At 48.3% G+C, this 20569-nt stretch overlaps 1 protein-coding gene across 1 annotated transcript in view; it reads left to right on the top strand.

Moving 5' to 3' along the window:
• AHNAK (AHNAK nucleoprotein) overlaps nt 1-20569 on the top strand; it is a 93284-nt gene that overhangs the window by 48376 nt on the left and 24339 nt on the right. Inside the window, exon 5 of the mRNA XM_044943620.2 lies at nt 1253-1352. Coding sequence (XP_044799555.1) covers nt 1253-1352 — 100 coding nt within the window. The remainder of the gene's footprint in view (nt 1-1252; nt 1353-20569) is intronic.

Raw genomic sequence — 20569 nt, 5'->3', positions numbered from 1 at the left:
AAAATTAAAACTTTTATTTTTGTGTTTTTTTTTAATACATTATTTTTGTGAAAAGTATTATAAACCTATTACAGTCTGGTACTATATAGCCAGTTGTGTTAGTTGGGTACCTAGGCTAACTTTGTTGGACTTGTGAGTGTGCTCTTGGAAAGGAACTCGTTTGTATGTAGGGGACTTACTGTGTCATTTACCTGAAAGAGCGAATACATGAAAAAAACAGCCTATGGAAGCTATTAATGTTAACTGTGTTCTCCACACACCGATTTCCATGTTGCTGCAGGACAGGATTCTGACATTGGCCAGGGAATCCTGCACTCATATAGGCTTTCTGTCCTGATGGGACCCCTACTTCGAGATGCTGGGACCCCTGCATTGGGGATCTACCACATAGATTTCAGGGACTCTTCATGGAATCCAGTCCACTGGTTAGCCCTCCTGCCCCATGGTGCCCAGTCAGGGTGGTACAGAGAAAAGATACACACTGGACAGTAACTCACACCTTCCTTTTTACACTTCCTTTTTCACTTAACAGCATCTTGTTCCTCAGTGTTGAATTGCACCTTATCTCTTTTCTTTTGCCACTGCCAAATCCTTGAGGACAGAGACTGGGTCTGCTGCACTGAGGCCCATGAAATGGCATTGTCCATCCCCATTATTTGAGGGTCACTGGACTTTAACAGAGGATGTCTTTCAGCTGATGCCAGCTCCCTTCTTAAGATCCTGTTATCTCTTCTACAGACAGAGCTTCCAAGCAAGGGGTGGGCTAGACTGGGATGTGGCGGGATATAAAAGTGGGCTCCTGGTTTTATTTATGCATTATTATTTTTAAAAAATTATTATTTATTTACTTTATTATTGTTTTTATTTTTGACTGTGCTGGGTCTTCGCTGCTGCATGTGGGCTCTCTCCAGTTGTGGTGAGTGGGGACTGCTCTTCGTTGCGGTGTGTGGGCTTCTCATTGCGGTGGTTTCTCTTGTTTTGGAGCACAGGTTCAAGGGCGTGTGGGCTTCAGCAGGTGTGGTACATGGGCATAGGAGTTGTGGTGCCTGGGCTTATCTGCCCCATGGCATGTGGGATCTTCCCGGGCCAGGGATCCCACCTGTGTCCCCTGCATTGGCAGGCGGATTCTCAGCCACTGGACCACCAGGGAAGACCTTTTTTTTTTTTTTTAAACATAGTACGCATTTGAGAAACATTAACTGGTTGGATGATTTGATGTGCGACTGGTAACAACCCTTGTCCTTGTTGTTAGAACCCATCACAGCCATCAGTCCTGGAACGCAAAGAGCAGAATAAACCCGAGGAAGCCACCAGCCAAGCCCAGGCAGAGTCAGTCTCCACCCCAAACACAGGTGAGAGAAGGTCACGGGGACTGAAAGAACGATGACTTGAATCGTAATAATGATGCCTCCATCCAGACATGAGGCTCATGGGAGCCTCCACAGGTGACCAAGCCTTCCTGGACCGGAAGTCACTCAGCAGTGAGCTGGTTCAGAACACCAGGGACCCCGCCCCTCCCTCTCCAGGACCTAGAAATTCCACAGGCGTCTCAGGGTTTCTTGATACTTAAGTCCTCCTCTCTCACCTTTCAGCTGTTTGAAAAGTCAATGGAAAATGCACTCACTCTGGAGGAATAATTGACTCCTTCCACAGGAGTCTCAGGGTTTCTTGATACCTAGAGCTGTTAACACTCGTGGTATATATGGAATGTTTACACAGTTATAGGACAGTATCTGGGTGTCCCTGTGGCTCAGACGATAAAGAATCCACCTGCAATGCGGGAGACCCAGGTTTGATCCTTGGGTTGGGAAGATACCCTGGAGAAGGAAATGGCAACCCACTCCAGGATTCTTGCCTGGAGAATTCCGTGGACAGAGTAGTCTGGTGGGTTACAGTCCATGGGGTTGTGGAGTTGGCATGACTGAGTGACTAACACACAGGACAGTATCTGTTGAACTTGGAGTTCAGAGTGGGGCAGACATCCGAGACTTAGAACTTCAGGGTTAGTATCTACTGGTGGAGATCTACTGGAGTCTAGGAAGAAGGCTTTTGGATCCTGTAAAGGAAATGCCTTCTCCAGAGGGGAGACGCCCACATGAAGGGCGAGATGAGAGGAAGAAGTGACCGTGGGAAGAGGAAATCCTGCTTGCAGGGGGCTTAATTTGGGCTGCAGTCAGGTCTTGGGCTTACTGTACTTGAGGTGGTTGCAAACACTTGAAAAATCAGATTTCCAGAAAATCGGGAATGCATTCAAAAGGAACAGCTTAGCTTCTCTTGAAATGGCAAGAAATCTTTGCCCAGTCTGCATCTCACGTTTCACCACCACCTGGAGCAGATAAGTCACAGCCTATCCCTGGGAAACTGGGGTTTCCTGTCCCTTTGTCCCATGGACACCCCCTCCACCTCCCTCCCCAAATTAGCCTTGCTTCCTGAGGCTAATCCCTCCAGGGGTTCCATGCTTCCCCTTCCCTCACCTCTTTCAGTCACCCCTACTCTCCCTGGCACCCCACCTCTATCCTGGCATCTCCCAATAATACGCACGCTCCCCTCCCCGCTTGAAGAAACCCTTCTTCAGCCCCTCCCCCTCCTTACCGTGGTATTGTTCCTGTAGCACCAAGCTGTTTGAAAGGTCACCAGCTTTTCCCATCACCTCTGCCCCCTGCCATGGGGCTTCCTCCGTCTCCACCCAGAGCTGTTCTCGCTCATCCTTCATTCTGCCCAGGGTGGTCTCAGGGCACTTGGTGCTGTGCTTTCTCCCTGCTGGAAGCCCCCTCCTGCCTTGGCTTCATGATTTCTGTCTCTTTTTTGTGAGCTCTTAGGGCTTCCCTGGTGGCTCAGTGGTAAAGAATCTTCCTGCAATGCAGGAAATGTGGGTTTCATCCCTGGGTCAGGAAGATCCCCTGGAGGAGGAAACGGCAACCCACTCCAGTATTCTTGCCTGGGCAATCTCACAGACAGAGGAGCCCGGCAGGCTACAGTCCATGGGGTTGGAAAGAGCTGGACATGACTTAGCGATTAAACCACAAAGTTCCCTGGCTAGGGATCGAACCCGGGTCCCAGCAGTGAAAGTCCTGAGTCTTAACCACTGGATGGCCAGGGAATTCTCTAGTGATTTTGCTTCTGTCTGCATGGTTAGGACCACTTCGTCCTCCTTTCCCAGGCCCCTTATGGCCTCCTCTTTTCCCATAACCTCACAAATGGCAGAATTTCTTGAGCACCTATCCTGAGCTCTTCATTTTTCTTGCTGGGGACTCTCTGGACAACCTCTTGGGGCTGCGGATACTTAACCCTGCTTTCCAGCACTGGACCCAGCTCTGCCTCCCCTCAGAAAGAAAACTCAGACCCCCGTTGAGTTTTTTTGCCTCTGATCAGCTCTGTAACCTTCTGCTTACCACAACAGTCATCCCTGCCACTCCTTAATATCCCCAACATCTTAAACTTTCATTATTTACTGCAATTGTCTCCTAATTGGTTTGCAGTCTTAAACCTTTCCTTCCAAAGAATGGAGTGGGCTTTAAGTAGAGGCCAGTCTAAAATAAAAATCAGATCATGTTTCTCCCCTCCTTAAAATTCTTCAGAGGCTCCTCTTGACTTTCAGGGTGAAATTCATGTCCTTGACTTAGCACCCAAGGCTGCCATGACCTGCTTCCATCTCATCACCCCGCCTTGTACCTTTCATCCCAGCCATACCCAAGTGCTTGCTGGTACCCAGGTTCATGATGTTGGTCCCTGCTCCTGTCTTCACAATGCTCCTCCACACTCCTTCTGCCCTCTGTTAATCTGGGCCTTCGAGTCACCCCAGACACCCCTGAGCCTCCGGGTCTGGGCTCTGTGCTCCTCCCGTGTGCTCTCCCGTAGTGCCAGGCATCCCTGTTGCAGCTCCAACAGTACTGGGCTTCTGCCAGACTTCACATCCCCTGAGGACCTAGGAAGGTCCCCAGGACAGCATGCCTGGCATGTCAGAGAGACGATGGCAGGAGCTTCTGGCTGGCTTCCCAGCACTCACGTGGCTGTGTACTCCTCTCTTGTTTTCTTGGGAGCAGCTTCTAGCCTCTCAGGGTTTGCATTTTCAGCACAATATTTTTTTCTGATATGATGTACCTTGACATTTATTAAGTGTCTCGAGATTTAAAGATGATGGAGACTTGACCCCTTTCCCTAAAGGATTTGTTATACACCAGATGCATCCATCACATGTATTCATTCAGTGAATATTTATCAACAGCCAGCATGGAAAGAGGTAGAATTAATGCAGCCAGGCACAGGGATTCGTGTAAAGTCTGCGGAGCTTAGAAGAACTTGCTGTGGTTTTTCATCTTCACAAGCTTTGCTTTAAATGACGGGAGAAAGATTACAGTTATCCTTGCCAGGCACTCCTCTATCAGCCAGGTCAGAGGCTTTTCCCTGGTCACAAATGTTTCCTTTGAAACCTGCTTGCATGGACTTTGAAGTCGGGGTTTTGTGTAAACATGACTTCATCAGAAACAAACCTTTCCTGTCCCTGCCATTGGCCTCCGGCTTTCTCTGCATCAGCTTCTCAAGAGAATTCTGCTGTGTCCCTTCATAGTTAAACACACAACAGAGCTCGGGGCTGGCTTTCTCACGGCAACGCTGCTGTCCGTTCTTGCCATAAAGTCTCTTTTTGTAAATAAACAGAAAATCAGTGTGTCTGATCTGAGAGCCATGGCTGGACTTGGAGATAAGGCTGTGGAGTTCACACCAGTGGGGCTTTTGGATGGAGACATCTAGCCCCATGGTGTTTTAAATGCTTAAGAGGGTTTTGGAAGATGAACTGCTGGAAAGTGCAATCTGTAAATGTCAGCTCCCAAAGTCGCCGTGCTGCATGTCACACTGTCTGGCATTGAGAGCTGGGTAGCCTAGTGGTTAAGAGCTCCACTCTGGAACTCTTGGGCTGCTTGGGTTTGACTCCTTTTTCTGATACTCTAATCTTCTAGTGGGGGTGAGTTCTAGTTTCCCCATTTGTGAAACCAGGATGATTTGAGTATTTCCCTTGAGTGGTGGTTGTGAGGATTAAGCCAGTTAGTAGCTGTGCAGGGCTTAGACACAGTAAGTACTCGATAATGTGAGCTTTTGTATAATTATGCCCTTGTATCAGCTTCTCAGGGGACGTTAAGCACCGTGACTTTCTCTGGGTCACCAAAGCTGTAACCAGGTCTTCCGACCTCTGGTGGCCCACAGCATCTCTGAGCCCATTGTCAATCCTCGTTGCTCACTTTGTATCTCTGACCATCTTATTCCAGTCCTTTTTCTCTCTTTTTTTTTTCCGTCTGCACCACAAGGTTCATAGGATCTTACTTCCCCGACCCGGAATGGAAACTGGCAGTGAGAGCCCTGAGCCCTAACCACTGAACCACCAGGAAATCCCCAGTCATACCTGTTCCGCATTGTTCTCTGTGCCTGGAATGGGATTCTGTTGCATCTCTTCCCCTCCCCCAGTGCTCTCCTTCTTCCTATTCTGAAGCCCTCTTGGTGGATTGGGTACAGGAACCATAGGGAAACTCTAGGATGATTTGATTTTTTTTTTTTTAATTTATAGATCTTTAACACCTTCTAGAGCTGTTGCCAGTGCACTAACCTGTGAGATTGCCATCTGTTTTTTTAAAATTATAAAATATGCGTAAGATTTACTGTTTCAGCCATCTTTAGGTGTACAGTTCAGTGGCATGAGTGCATTCACATTTGTTGTGCAACCATCTCTGCTCTCTGTCCCCAGAACATTTTCATCTTCCCAAACAGAAGCTCTGTACCTATTAAACAATAACTTCCCCTTTCTTCTCTCCAGTTCCTGGCAACCATGATTCTGTTTTCTGTCTCTATGGATTTAACTACGTTAGGTTCCTCGTACCAATGGAATCATACAACATTTGTCCTTTGGCGGCTGGCTTACTCCACTTAGCATAATATCTTTAAGGTCTATCCATGTTGTAGCATGGGTCAGGATTTCCTTTCTTCTAAAGGCTGAATTGTATGTAAGGTCACATTTTATTTATCTGTTCATCTGTTAATGGACATTTGAGTTGTTTCCAGTTTTTTTTTTTTTTTTTTTTGCCACTTCCCACAGCATGTGGGATCTTAGTTCCCTGACCAGGGACAGAACCTGAGCTTGCTGCATTGGAAGCATGGAGTCTTAACCACTGGACAGCGGGGGAAGTCCCTGTTTCCACTTTTTGGCTGTTGTGAATAGCACTGCCATGAACACTGGTGTACAAGTATTAATATGTATAAGTCCCTGCTTTCAGTTCTTTTGGGTGTTATACTCATTGGTGAAATTGCAGGCTCATAATGGTCCATCTTTTATGCACAGTTGACTTTATAAATCAAGATAAGAGCTTGAACACCTGCTGGGAGAATTCTCTTGACCTCCCTTCTCCCCCACCCCCACCCCGCCCCAGGCCCTCTCATGGACTTTATCTCCATCAGTGTCAACTCTACACTCAGGTTCTTCCAGCTAAAGCTCTGGTGTCATCCTGGACTTCTCAAATTCTTTTACATGTTTAGACAATGAGCAGTTCCCATTCAGTCCATCTTCTGTATCCAGAATTGAGTCACTTCTCTCCATCCCACCTTTGCTGCCCGGATCCAGGGCCCCACGGCTCTCATCTGGATCAGGACAATGGTTTCCTGACTGTTCTCCCTGTTTTGATCTTGGTCCCCCTGTGGTCTCTTTACGAGCGCAATTGGTTCAACCTTTTTAAGTCATTATCAGGCTTCCCTGGTGGCTAAGTGGTAAGGAATCCACCTGCTTATGCAAGAGATGTGGGTTCGATCCCTGGGTCAGGAAGATCCCCTGGAGAAGGAAATAGGAACACACTCCAGTATTCTTGCCTGGAAAATTCTTCATGGACAGAGGAGCTGGGCAGGCTACAGTGGCAAAAAGACAGACAGGATTGAGCGACTAACACTTTTAAGACATCAATCAGGTAATGTTTCCTGTTGACCTTCCAGCATCTCACTGTCCATCTCACTTGAGGCCAAATATAAGTGGTTGCAAAGGTCTGTAGGTCTCCACTGCTCTTCTGACCCTATTTCTCCTTCCCTCCTCAGCTCAGGTCATGAGTTTCCCCTCACTGTTCTGCCTCAGGGCTTTGGAGTTTTTGGAGAACTAGCCTCAAATGTTCTTACCTTAACAAACCCTTCACCCTCCAAGGTCACTTCTGGAGAGCGCCCTGCTCTGAAACTTTAAGGTAACAAGCTCTCACTGTCCTGATTCCAGGCATCACTCATGTCTTTTACCCATTTACTTAGCGCTTTCTGACATAGATTCACTCCCCAGTTTGTTCATTTCCTTCCTCCTCACTAGAATGTGTGTATGTGTATATGTGTGCCCAGTCGTGTCCGACTCTTTTGCGACCCCACGAACTGTAGCCTGCCAGGCTCCTCTGTCCATGGGATTCTCCAGGCAAGAATACTGGAGTGGGTTGCCATTTCCTTCTCCAGGGGACCCAGGGATCGAACCCACGACTCCTGCATCGGCAGGCCGATTCTTTACCACTAGCGCCACCTGGGAAGCCCCCTTGTAAGCTTCCTGGTGTCATGATGTCAGGGACTTTGGCTTCCTGTCATATTCTCAGTGCCTATAACAGTGCCAGGCACATACTAGGTGCTCAGTTTGTATCTGTTCCATGAATGGATGGATGGTGCTGTGAGGTCCCCAGTCGAATGGCCCATAGGTGTGCCTAGTCTCTGAGAGATATGCAGACACATCAAAGTCCCGCTGCTATCAGGCTCCATTCTCATCCTTGTGGTCCAGGGCAGCTTCAGAAGGAAGCAAACCGGGTGGATCACTTCTTGCAACTCTCTTTAGCCTTAGCAATTCTTATAAATGCCCCTGATCGCTGCAAAGATTTATCCTATAGCAAACAGCCCTTCAAAAACCTGTATGATATTCAGGTTCCCCAAACTGGACCCAAGGAGTCTTCGTGTTAGTCCCGCTCAGTCCTGTCTGACTCTGCCCTCCAGGCTCCTCTGTCCATGGAATTTTCCAGGCAAGAATACTGGAATGGGCTGTCATTTTCTTCCCCAGGGGATCTTCTTGACCCAGGGATTGACCAGGTCTCCTGCATTGCAGGCACATTCTTTACTGTCTGAGCTACTGCCGCCTATACAAATCAGCTATTGTTTTTACAACAACCTAAGGGGGGAAAATGGAAACAAAGTCTTGGTGTTTTAACCACTGAATTACAGCTAAGGAATGTCATGTGAGTATTGCTAGGGTGGTGTGTTTCCATTTGTGTGTGAGGTATGCTGGGTGCCCAGGGAGCCCCTGCAGTGATGGTCTTTAACTCTCAGTTGTTTAAACTGGGGTCACTGGTTCATGGGTGTCTTCTTGCAAATCGATGATAATTTCTTCCCCTGTAAGTGTGTCTGAATGAGATATATTCAGACTGCACAGCTAATAACCATGAGCTACAGTACAGACTGAAATACAGTACAGGAGAGAAATCTCCCAGGATCCAGGCCACAATTTCACATGGGTCTGAGTCAGCCTGGGGCAACGGGGTATGAAGCAGAGAAAAGAACATGGTCTCAGAGTCAGGAGACTGGAGTTGCAATCAGTCTTGGCTTCTGAACTAACCGTGTGAACCTGGGTTTGTTGGCCCACCCCTTTCTGGGTTTCATTCTTCCTTGATAAAATGAACCAGAGAATCTCTAAGTTCTCTTCCAATTCATACACCTCTTTTGTGAGGTATGTTGGGCAGAAATGCTCATTTGGACACCAGATAATGTACACTTTTGGCACCAAGCCCTGAGTACTGGCCATGAGGATAATAGTGACATTTACTGAGGTATCCATTTAAGGCTCATCTTCTCTGAGTGGCCTTTGCTGGGACTGTACCTAGAAATCACACCTCCATTTCTATCCTGTTTACCCTAGTTGGTTTTTCTTCATATTCGTCTCCTGCACTTTTGAGGAAATCTGATCTTTATTAAAGTCATTTCTTATTACCTATCTTCTACTTCTAAAAGTAAACTCTATGAAGAGGGTTTTGTTTGTTTGTTTTCTCTTAAGACTGTGCCCCAGTGCCTTGGAACAGTATCTGTCTCTTAGTGGGTACCTAATCAACATTTTCTGAATGATTTGGGCACCTCCTCTGCTTTGGGTACTGTGCAAAGTGCTTTATATTTTAATCAATAAGTGCATGAAGTAAGTATTATTATTCGCCTTGTGTATTGCCTGAGAAAATTGAGGCATCACAAAAATCAGATAACTTGCCTGTAAGTATCAGAGCTGAAACTTGAACCCAGGTAATTGCACACCTTGCTGGATTCATCCTTGGCCTTGGCACCTCTCAGCCAAGAGGGCTCTAGTGCCAAGTGCATCAGGTTGTACTGTGTCTCTGTTTTTTTCCCCATTCTTTTCTGCAGCTCCGTGTATGGGGATGGAGAAATTAACCTCTCATTTATTGAAAAGACTATCCGTTCCCCATTGTATATTCTTGGCTCCCTTGTTGTAAGTTAATTAACTATAAAAGGATGGTTTTGTTTCTGGGCTCTCTATTCTGTTTCATTGATTTATGTGTCTGTTTTGACTATTACAGCTTTGTAATATAGTTTAAAATCAGGACGTGTGATGCCTCTACCTTTGTTCTTCTTTCTCAGGATGGCTTTGGCTATTTGGAGACTTTGGGGATTTTTTTTTTTCTATGTCTGTGAAAAATGCGTTTGGAATTTTGGTAGGGATTGGATTGAATCTGAGGAATGCTTTGGGTAATATTGACAGAAATCAAACTCTCAGAGTCGTCCTTGACTACCTTTGCCTACTCTGACTGTACAAAGAACTCACTGTGCAGAATTATAGAACTGAGTGGTTTGTTAGCTCTCCTCTGGTTCCAGCAACCTCCTTGTTTTAAAGCTGAAGAAATAGAGACCTGAAACAGCTGAGTGCCTCTTAACTCCCATGTTATCTTGATCTATGGAATGACTGATTCATGAATTTTCAGCAGTCTGGGTGGTAAACCAGAAGTCCCTTGGCAGTCGTGTGGGAGCCTGCACAGTGTTGGGGGCCTACCCTATCCTGATACTATCACCATCTGCTGGCCCCTTGAGCCCTGGACCTTTGAGATCTGCCATTACTTGAGGTGCAGTTCAGTTTCCGGGAGTAGATGCTGGCTGAGGGCCCTGCCTCTGGTCAGGCCACTCCGAAGACAGTGCTTCTTGATGTGAAAACCACATCTGTCAAAATATCATCTTCTTCGTGTTCAGACGCACCAGTAGGATGGGTTTCAGGACCATTCTGTGGGCATTTTTGTGTCTTCCTGCTCCTGATGATTTGTCCCCAACTTTTCCTTCCTAGGTCTCTTAGGGGTTAAATGCTACCAGGAAGAAGTGGGGCAGTTTCTCCCCCCTTATGCTGCAAGTTAAGAATGAGGAATATTTTATGTTCATGAATAGGCTATTGCCTATTGGTATTCTGATCATAGATAAAATGTCCTTGTTCCTGTTTGTTACACATGGAATCACAGTGAACAGTACAAGACTGACTCTAATTAAATACTTGAGTGATGTGGTCTCTACCATACCAGGTGTAGAAATTCAGGGAAAAGAGTATTGGAAAGGATGGGATGATCAGGTAATAATACAAATGAAATAAGAACCAACGCTTATCAAGTGCTTTCTGTGTCAGGCACAGTAAAAAGCTTTGTGTGTCTTAACTCATTTAATCCTCACAATAACCTTGCAAACTCCATATATCCCCATTTTGCAGTGGAGGAAACTGAGGCCAAGAAAGATGAAGTAATTTGTTCAAAGTCATCGGGAGCTGGAAGGGCAAAGCCAGGGTTTGAATGCAGACAGTCCGAGTCCAGGGTCTTTTCTCTTAAATTCTGCACCTGACGGCTGTGATGAAAGTTTTGCGAAGAAGATCAGACTTGAACTGGACCTTGAAGAAGGAGAGGGCCAACAGTGTGGGAACAAATCTGAGAGATGGAGTGGGCATGGCAGATCCCAACCAGAGAGAAGGGACTGGCCTCACTTGGCAGAATGCATGTGTTGGGAAATAGTGGGGGAGATGATGGGACTGTAGGGTGGGGACATATTATAAAAGGTCTTAGCATCAAGGCAGAGCGTTTAGACTTGATCTGGAAGGACCTTGTCTTTGAGGAGTGTTGAAGGGTGACTTGCTAGAAGCAGACGTTTTGGGAGGCTTTTGGGTGGCGGTGGTAGGTCAGAGGGTAGGAGGTGTGCAGGCAGTAACGAGGCGCTGGAGGGTTGAGCCTGGAATGCTGGTCTCCGCTGAGCCGGCTCAGGAGGGAAGATGGATGTGGAGTGGGGAGTATGAGGGACAGCCTGGGAGAGCTCTCACCACCTGTGATCTCCATGATACAGCTACCTGCAGGTCAAGCTGGGGCTCTGCACCCCAAAGTCGCACACACCCGGCCTGGAGTGGAGGGGCTGTCCCACCACCAACGAGTGTCTGAGCCACCCCGCATCTGCCTGCCCTGCTCCACCCTCAGAGTGCAAAAGGGCTTGCTTTCTCTCTGCCCTCCAAGTCCACACACCTTCTTCCTGTGGCCACCCCAACCCAGGACCCCATGGAGAGGGAATTCTGGGAATTCCACATACAGGGTTGGCCAAAAAGTTCATTCAGGTTTTCCATTACATCTTACAGAAGCACGCAAACAAACTTTTTGGCCAATCCAATACCTAGTGGATTTCCTTCATTCTTCTCTTTTCTGCCTGAGCAATTTGATCGGAAAGGCTTTCACAGATGCAGCGTAAACTCTCTTAACAAATCAGTTGTAGCCAAACATCATAGCTGAGGATCTCTTGCCATCCCTGCAAGTTCTTAATACATCTCACCTTGTCTCTGAACCTCCCAAAGTTTCTCTCTGTCCCTTGCACAGGGGCATGTGATTTTCTACAGCTGCATCTTCTGTACTAGTTTTCTTGGGCCTCTAGGACAAAGCACTGTCAACCAGATAGCTGAACATCAGGCATTTGTTTTTGCATAGTTTGGAGACTAGAAGTCCAAGATAGAAATGTGGCAGGGAAGCTTTCTTGAGACCCCTCTTCTTGGCTTATAAATCATGGTCTTCTGTCTCCTCATGGTTGTTCCACTTGTAACTGTGTCTTTATTTCCTCTTGTTATAAGGACACTGGTTGTATTGTGTTAGGGGTCACCTTAATGACCTTATTTTAACTTAATTACGTCCTTAAAGTAGTCATGTATGGATGTGAGAATTGGACCATAAAGAAGGCTGAGTGCTGAAAAATTGATGCTTTCAAACTGTGGGGCTGGCGAAGACTCTTGAGAGTCCCTTGGACAGCAAGGAGATCAAACCAGTCCATCCTAAAGGAAATCAACCCTGAATGTTCATTGGAAGGGATGATGCTGAAGCTGAAACTCCAATACTTTGGCCACCTGATATGAAGAGCCAACTCTCTGGAAAAGACCCTGATGCTAGGAAAGATTAAGGGCAGGAGGAGAAGGGGGCAACAGAGGATGAGATGGTTGGATGGCATCACAGACTCCATGGACATGAGTTTGAGCAAACTCTGGGAAATAGTGAAGGACAGGGAGGCCTGGCAGTGCTGCAGTCCATGGGGTTGTAAAGAGCCAGACATGACTTATCAACTGAACAACAACTTCTTTAAAGACCATCTTCAGGGAATTTCCAGGCTGTCCAGTGGTGAAGACTCTGCACTTTCACTGCAGGGGGCCCAGGTTCAATCCCTGGTCGGGGAACTAAGAGCCTGAAAGATGTGGCGAGGCCAAAACAAAGCACCCACTTCAAATACAGTCACATTCTGAGGTAATGGAGGTATTTCTACATTTGGATTTGCAGGGCAGGAGACACAATTCAGCCCGTAACATTTTCCTGCTCATCCAAGTTACCTCGGGGTGAAAGGTCACCCAGCAACTACCCAGGCTGTGCAGGTTTTGTGTCCGGTTCCTCAAGGCAGGCAGCCTCTAGGCTTTCCTGTGAAGGTCCAGGGTGTTACTCACTGATGTGCAGTTTCCTAGGCTGGGTTGTCCTCCTCCAGGCGAGGAGCATTCCTCCATGCACACATTCCAACTTGGTCAGATCAGAAAGCATCAAATCCAGGAGGATTTTTTTTTAACTGAGTGCAGAATTCCTAGCATATCAGAGAGCTCAGGAAGGAAGGCCCTGCTTGAGGACAGAGGTCAAAACGTTGGAGTTCAGAGCCTCTGAGAAAGGGTTAGGCCTAATCCTGTTTGCCTGATTAGCCTCTGAATGAATGCAATGATTTAATGCAGGGGTCCCCAGCCTCCGGAATCTAATGCCTGATGATCTGAGGTGGAGCTGATGTAGTAATAATAGAAATAAAGTGCACAATACATGTAATGCACTTGAATCATCCCGAAACCATCTTCCACTCCCACCCGTCCATGGAAAAATTGTCTTGCACGAAACCAGTCCCTGGCGCCAAAAGGGTTGGAGATGCTGATTTAATGTAACCCTTGAGCTTTATTTTCTTCCACTCTTAGAGTATCAGTCACTAGGGGATCTGGAAAGGAGCAAAGAGACAAGATTGGTAAAGGAGAGGGTTCAGTGGCTTTCAGGGCTCAGGACAGCTGGCCAGAGGGTCCAGCCTGCTTCCATAGCAGGTGTGAGTCTGGACAGAGGCCTCCCTGCCTAGCACGAAGTGGGGGTCTGGGCAAGACTTTCCAAGGCCTAACTACTCCTCTCCTGCCGGAAATGCTAACCTTCTACAGATCCAGCAAAATCAAGCCACAAGGACACCCAGCATCTTCTCTCTCTCTTCTCTGGATCCCAGCTCCCAGGCACCTGCCAAATTGCCATCGCTTTTTATTAAAGTGAAAAGCACTTCACTGAAGTGAAATATTTGAGCTAGGAATACTCTAAAAAGCCATTTTGGAAAACTTTCAGGAGCGGTTTCACAGGCAAAACAAAGAAAGGGACAAGACTGCATGCAAAGCTGGATCACCTGCTTGGAGAGTTTGTTCTAGAAAGAGACTTGGATTTTACGCAGAGAGGAGGGAGGGAGTGGGAGGGTTGGGTTGGAGGGCTGAGGCCTGGCACTTGTCCAGGGTGAGTCCTCGGCACGTGACAGGCCCTTGGGGAGACATCTTAATAAAGGGGTCACAAGCCACCTGGCAGACTTCCAACCCTCCTGGTACCGGAGACAAAAATGCTGGCCTGGTGAGACTGTTTAGGTAATTTCCTAGCACATTTACCACTTCACAGACCCTGAACTACGCAAGTAAATGGATCTCTCTCTCTTTTTTTTTTTAAAGTATTAAAAATGTCCAACTATCTTATTACCGTAAGAGCTGAAGTAGGCGTACTTTGTAATCTTAACTGTCGACATTAGAGAAAAGTTTTTATCCCCAAAGGCCTGGGAGGTATTATTTGAAAGTGATTTTTGTACTGGCGTAAACTTTCTTCTTTTCTAAACATAGCTAAGGGTGGTCAATTTGGGAAAAGTAAAAGAGGGAAAAAAAAAGAAAAGAGACGTTTTTCTACCGGTGCTCGCCTGAGGTCTAGAAAGTGGTAGAAAGGACTTAAGTGAGACCTGAACCAAGTGCCCTGGGTCTGTTTGGGAGGGGTGGGGGAGACTGGTGGCCGGAGGGGTCCAGTTTTGGTGTGAGAAGGCCTGAGATGGGAGCAACCCCACCCCTCCCAGGCCCCGGCTCTTGCTGAGAGGAATGGAATGTATGTGTGCTGACCAGACCTGCCTGACTGAGTCTGTGGGAGGCACAGGCCATTGAGGGGCTGAACGCTTTGTGCTCTTAAGATAACACTGTCTCCTTGGAGGGGGATTCCCTTGAGCACAAGAAAGAGATTCCAAGCTGGTTCCCAGCAGGGGCTGCTGATTGGGGTGGTGGTAGAGGGGGCTTTTGGGATCCAGAGGCTTCTGAGTAAAACAATCTGCATGCTAGGCTTCCTTCTATATGCCAGGCTCCCGCCTGCATCAGTATACCCTTCCCAGTCCCCACCACCTGGCTTCTGCTCCTTCCCAAACACACCAGCGGCCTCTGGGCCTTTGCACATGCTACTCCTTTGGCCAGGAGTGCCCTGGCCACCCCCTAAGTCAATTAGCCCTCAGGATCTGGTGCAACCCTCACCCTTTCAGGAAAGCCTGGACCCTGGCCTGGGTCCCCGTCCCCTTTTACATGCTCAGAGGTCTTCCTGCCCCTCCTGCCTCTAACTTGTCCTCTCCTTCTCCCGGCCTGTGAGGGAAACTGTGGAGGATCACTGGCAGGGCTGAAGGGGTCCAGTTTTGCTGTGAGGAGGTCTTGGGGGCCAGCTCCACCCCTCCCGGCCCCTGGACTCTTGCTGAGAGGAATGGAATGTGTGTGCTGATAGATCGCCAGGCCCAGGCCTCTAAGAGCTCAGGAACCTCCTTATTGGTTGCCAGGTGTGGCTTCTGGCAAGTAACTCTTCAGAGGCCTGAGAGTGGGGGAAGGAGACTCCTGCTTTGTGCACCAGCTGGGACTGCAGGGGTGCTGCGGGCAGGCCCCTGCTCAGCTTGGTACCCAGGCTGCTCAGTAAGCCCTGTGGTGTGTGCTCCGTTGCTCAGTTGTGTCTAACTCTTTGCGACCTCCTGGACTATAGCCCACCAGGGTTCTCTGTCCACAGGATTATCCTTGCAAGAATACTGGAGTGGGTTGCCATTTCCTCCTCCTTGGGAATCTTTCCCACCCAGAGATTGAACCCGCATCTCCAGCATCTTCTGTATTGGCAGGCGAATTGTTTACCTCTGAGCCATCTGGGAAGCCCTAAACGCTTGTGGACCAACTGTCAAATTTGCTTTTGCTGGGCAGCTCCCACACACCTGGCACTTTATATTCCTCATCTCGTGTAACCTGCACAAGAACAGGTGAGGAAAGTCTCATGTCCATTTCCAGACAAGGGACTTTGGGCTGAGTACGTTCTGTGACTTGACTGAGGTCACACAGCTAAGTTGTTCGATCACCAAGTTGTGTCTGACTCTTCTTGACCCCACGGACTGCAGCATGCCAGGCTTCCCTGTCCTCACCATCTCCTGAGTTTGCCCAAGTTCATATCAACTGAGTTGGTGATGCCATCCAACTGTCTCATCCTCTGTTACCCCCTTCTCCTCCTGCCCTTAATCTTTCCCAGCATCAGGGTCTTTCCTAATGAGTTGGCTCTTCACATCAGGTGGCCAAAGTATTGGAGCTTCAGCTTCAGCATCAGTCCTTCCAATGAATATTCAGGGTTGACATTCTTTAAGATTGACTGGTTTGATCTCCTTGCTGTCCAAGGGACTCTCAAGAGTCTTCTCCAGCCCCACAGTTTGAAAGCATCAATTCTTTGTTGCTCTGCCTTCTTTACTGTCCAGTTCTCACATCCATACATGACTCCTGGGAACACAACTAAGAGGCCATAACAATTCCCAGCTTTCACACTGAGGGGGCATAAGAACCAGTGGGAGCTGCTTAAAAATGTGAGTTTCTTCACACTTCCTCCAAAATTCTGATTTTGTCATAGGATTTTTTTTATCGTGACAAAATATACAGAATGGAAAATTGACCATTTAAACCATTTTTAAGTGTATAGTTCAGTGGCATTAAATACATTCACTATGTTCTGGAACCTTCACCACCAGCCATCTCCAGAACTTTTTTCATCTTCCCAAACTGAAACTCTGTCCCCATTAAACAACCATGCCCCATTTCCCCTCCCCCAGACCCTGGCAACCACCACTCTACTTTCTGTCTCTGAATTTGACTACTCTAAGGACCTCTATTTGGAAGTTCTTGGTTCACGTAATGCTGAAGCCTGGCAAGCAGGATTTTGAGCATATATATTGGAGATGAGTGCGATTATCCAGTGATTTGAGCATTCTTTAGTACTGCCCTTCTTGGGAATTGAAGACTGACTTTTTCCAGTCCCGTGGCCACTGCTGGGTTTTCCAAATTTGCTGACAGATTGAGTGCAGCACTTTGATAGCATCATCTTTTAGGATTTTAAATAGCTCTGCTGAAATTCCATCGCTGCCACTAGCTTTATGGACAGCAGTGCTTCCTAAGGCCAATCGATCTTAAAGGAAATCAACCCTGAATACCCACTGAAAGGAGTGATGCTGACGCTGAAGGTCCAGTACTTTGGTCACCTGATGCAAACAACCAACTCACTGAAAGAGACCCTCATGCTGGGAAAGATTGAAGGCAGAAGGAGAAGAGGGCGACAGAGGATGAGATGGTTGGATGGCATCACCAATGCAATGGATGTGGACTTGGGCAAACTCTAGGAGACGGTGGGGAACAGGGAGGCCTGGTGTGCTGCAGTCCATGGGGTTGTGAAGAGTCGGACACGACTTGGTGACTGAACACCAAACAACAGGGACCTCTATAAGCAGGATCACGTAGCGTGTGTCCTTTTGTGTCTGGCTTATTTCACTGTCACAGTATTTTAAACAAGGGCCCCTGGCAATCCTCCTGTAGAGGTCTGGACCTCCCTGAGGAATTCAGGCAGAGGCTGGGAGGAGGGTGAGGGAAGCACGGTCCTGCAGAGGCTTTGCTGGCTGAGTTACACGGATGGGAGGGCTGGGGTGAGTCAGGGAGTGTGCACTGAAAGGCAGGAAGGGGGAGGCGGCCCTGTGGTGACAGAGGGACCCTGGGGTGGGCAGTGGCTGGCTTCTGGCAGGTATTGCTCAGGGTAGGGTGGACCCATGCCTAAGAGCTCAGGCAGGAGGACGGGAGGGACAGTCGTGTGGACTGGTCAGTTCAGGGAGGGCCCATGAGCCCTGGCTCACAGTCCGGGGTGAGGAACCCCCAAGGGAAGGCCAAAGGAGGGCAGGGGTTCTAGGTTTGGAGGACTATGTGGGGTCCACAGCGGTGAGACAAATCAGAGTCGCCTGGTGGGCGAGAGCCCCCTGGGCCAAGTGGAGGGTCCCACAGAAGCAAGTGTCAGACCCGCCCCAGGTCTAGAGGCCTGTGGTGTAGATGGCGTGGGAAGGGGGAGCAGGCGCGCCAGAGGGCAGGGTCGGAAGAGCAGGCGGGTGGGCTCCGGAGGACTTGACACGGAGCCAACCCTGTGCCCGCACAGGAGACTGCGCACCCTCCCTCTTGAAGAGGCAGATCCCTGACCCCAGGGAGCGGTCCAGGGCCCGCGGGGCGTGGGTGTGGCAAGAAAGGCACCCGTCCCCCGCTCCAAGGAGCACGGCCCGATGGGCCTCTCCCGCCATCTCATCTCTGTTTATTCACGCTCTTCTTTCATTTCTGAGCTCCCCTTTTCCTCTTAGCTTCTTTCTCCTAACTGCCGTGGAGGATGGGGGAGGCACCGGAGGCGCGCATGCACTGCGCCTGCGCACGCATCTCCCTCTCCCGCCCCCTCACCGCTGACCTGGCCGCCGTCTGCCTGGCCTCCTATTGGTTGCCTGTCCCGGGGCGGGTCTCCATCCATCTCTAAACCTCACTTTCCCGGTTTATAGCGTTTATCGTTATAGTACCAACCCCATAGGCCTGTCGAAAGGCTTAAATGAGAGAATTCCTGTAAAGGGTTTAGAACAGTGCTTGTCATAGATGGCTGTTGTCTAGTTGGAAGTCGTACCCGACTCTTTGCAACCCATGGACTGGCTCCTCCATCCATGGGATTTCCCAGGAAAAAATACTTGAGTGGATTTCCATTTCCTTCCCCAGAGATCTTCTGGACCCAGGGATCGAACCCGTCATCTCTTGGGTCTCTTGCATTGGCAGGGGGATTCTTTACCACTGAGCCACTAGAAAGCCCATAGATTAAGTGGCCATTATATCTATTTATAAAGGATATAAAAATATCCATTATTATAGGGGCTTCCCTGGTGGCTCAGACAGTAAAGAGTCTGCCTGCAGTGCAGGAGACCCGGGTTCGATCCCTGGGTGGGGAAGATCCCTTGGAGGAGGGTATGGCAACCCACTCCAGTATTCTTGCCTGGAAAATCCCATGGATGGAGGAGCCTGGTGGGCTACAGTCCATGGGGTCACAAAGAGTCAGACACGACTGAGTGACTTCACTTTCAAATATCCATTATAACTCAGAGGTTTGTGGTGTGGGGGTGTGACTAGCCGCAACTGTTTTTGTTTTGTTTTCAAGGCAAATACAGACTGGGAGAAGAGGTGGAAGACTTGCATTAATAGCTGCAGGTTGAACTCATAGCGTGTGTAGTGAGAGTGGTAACGGTGGGTGGTCCCTATGCCAGTTTGAGCCCCTGCCGGTCTTCTGTTGGGTTTCAGCCTCTCTTTCTCTCAGCTGTGTGAGAATATAGCAAGTAAGAGGTCGTTTTGCAAACCAGGAAGAGGGTTCTCGCCAGAACGCCGCCATGCTGGCACTCTGATCTCAGACTTTCAGCTTCCACAGCTGTAAGATATAGTCCTGTCGTTTAAGCCACCACTATGGTATATAGTATATGGTTCATTAGCAGCCTGAACCTACTAAGACACTTGGGATGCACAGACCCAACTCCCACAACCAAGAATTATCCAGCACGAAATGTTTGCAGTGTCCCTTTGAAACTCTGCTCAAGGGTAGCTTAAACTCTGCTGCAGCCAGAAAGCTCTCCTCCAAGGACTGCCTGCCTCCCCATGGCTCCAGATACTGACCCCTTTATCCTCATCCTTGTGGCTGCAGGAGGCTGAAGTTCTAGCCCAACTTCTCCTGTATTGGTGCAAATAAATCAGAGGTTCTTTAACTTGCAGCAATAGACCACAGGTGGAGCAGGCATCTGGGGTGTGGCAGGGAAGGTTACTCTGAGGGCTTGCAACAGACCCATTATCTCGTATTATCTATGTATTCAATTGAAATTCACCAGCTGGGTTAGCACGGGGTTATTGTGGACAATTTGATTCTTTAGAAGGTGAGCCACTCCCCCCTCCTCCTCCCGGAAAGCACAGAGATGAGAGAGAAAGATTTGCAGGAGATGATGATCTGCGGCAAACGGTCTTCACAAAGTTGTTGACCTTGCCCGCCTTCGATGACCACTGGTTGGACCCTTTACTTAGCATTCAAGCCTCAGTCTGTGGCTGTGTGATGAAGCAATTGGACGATTAGACAAATTTTAATCTTCTCAGCTTTTGTGGTTTTGGTGGTTAGGAACCAGAGCCCTAGTTACACGAGAATTTTCTCAACTCTATGAGGTTTTTCCACGTAATTTTTGGTTTATGATCCAGCGTTCGTACATAGATGAACTGTGCTTTCTGCTTTCCCTGCCTTGTCTACATTGTAAATCTGAACAGTTTCACATGTCACCTTCTCTGTCCCTGACACCTCTCCCCCTCGTGAAAAGACCCGTCCCTTTTGTCTGCACCCACACAGCCCCTTAAGTACTCTTCAACCATAGCTCTCGTTAAAGTCTGGTTATGTCACTATAATCCCAATATAATTAATGTAACTTGTATAATTCCCCCCAATGGAAGAAGGTTCTGGAGGGGAGGAAGGACATGTTTTCTCATCCTTGAGCCTTCAAACCTGGGGCTGTGTCAGATTGCAGGAAGTGTTTGCTAAGCTGAACTTCAAAAGACTAGGCCATATGCCACGATCTGATGGGTGAAAATGGCAAACCTCGGCCACTCGATATATAGATGGAAGAAAGAAAGAAATACACTGCTGTAAGTTCTAGC

The sequence above is a fragment of the Bubalus bubalis genome, chromosome 5, assembly GCF_019923935.1.
Source record: "Bubalus bubalis isolate 160015118507 breed Murrah chromosome 5, NDDB_SH_1, whole genome shotgun sequence".
Classification (NCBI taxonomy): Eukaryota; Metazoa; Chordata; class Mammalia; order Artiodactyla; family Bovidae; genus Bubalus; species Bubalus bubalis.
Note: the sequence above shows the minus strand (reverse complement) of the source record. Positions and strands in the feature narration are given on the sequence as shown.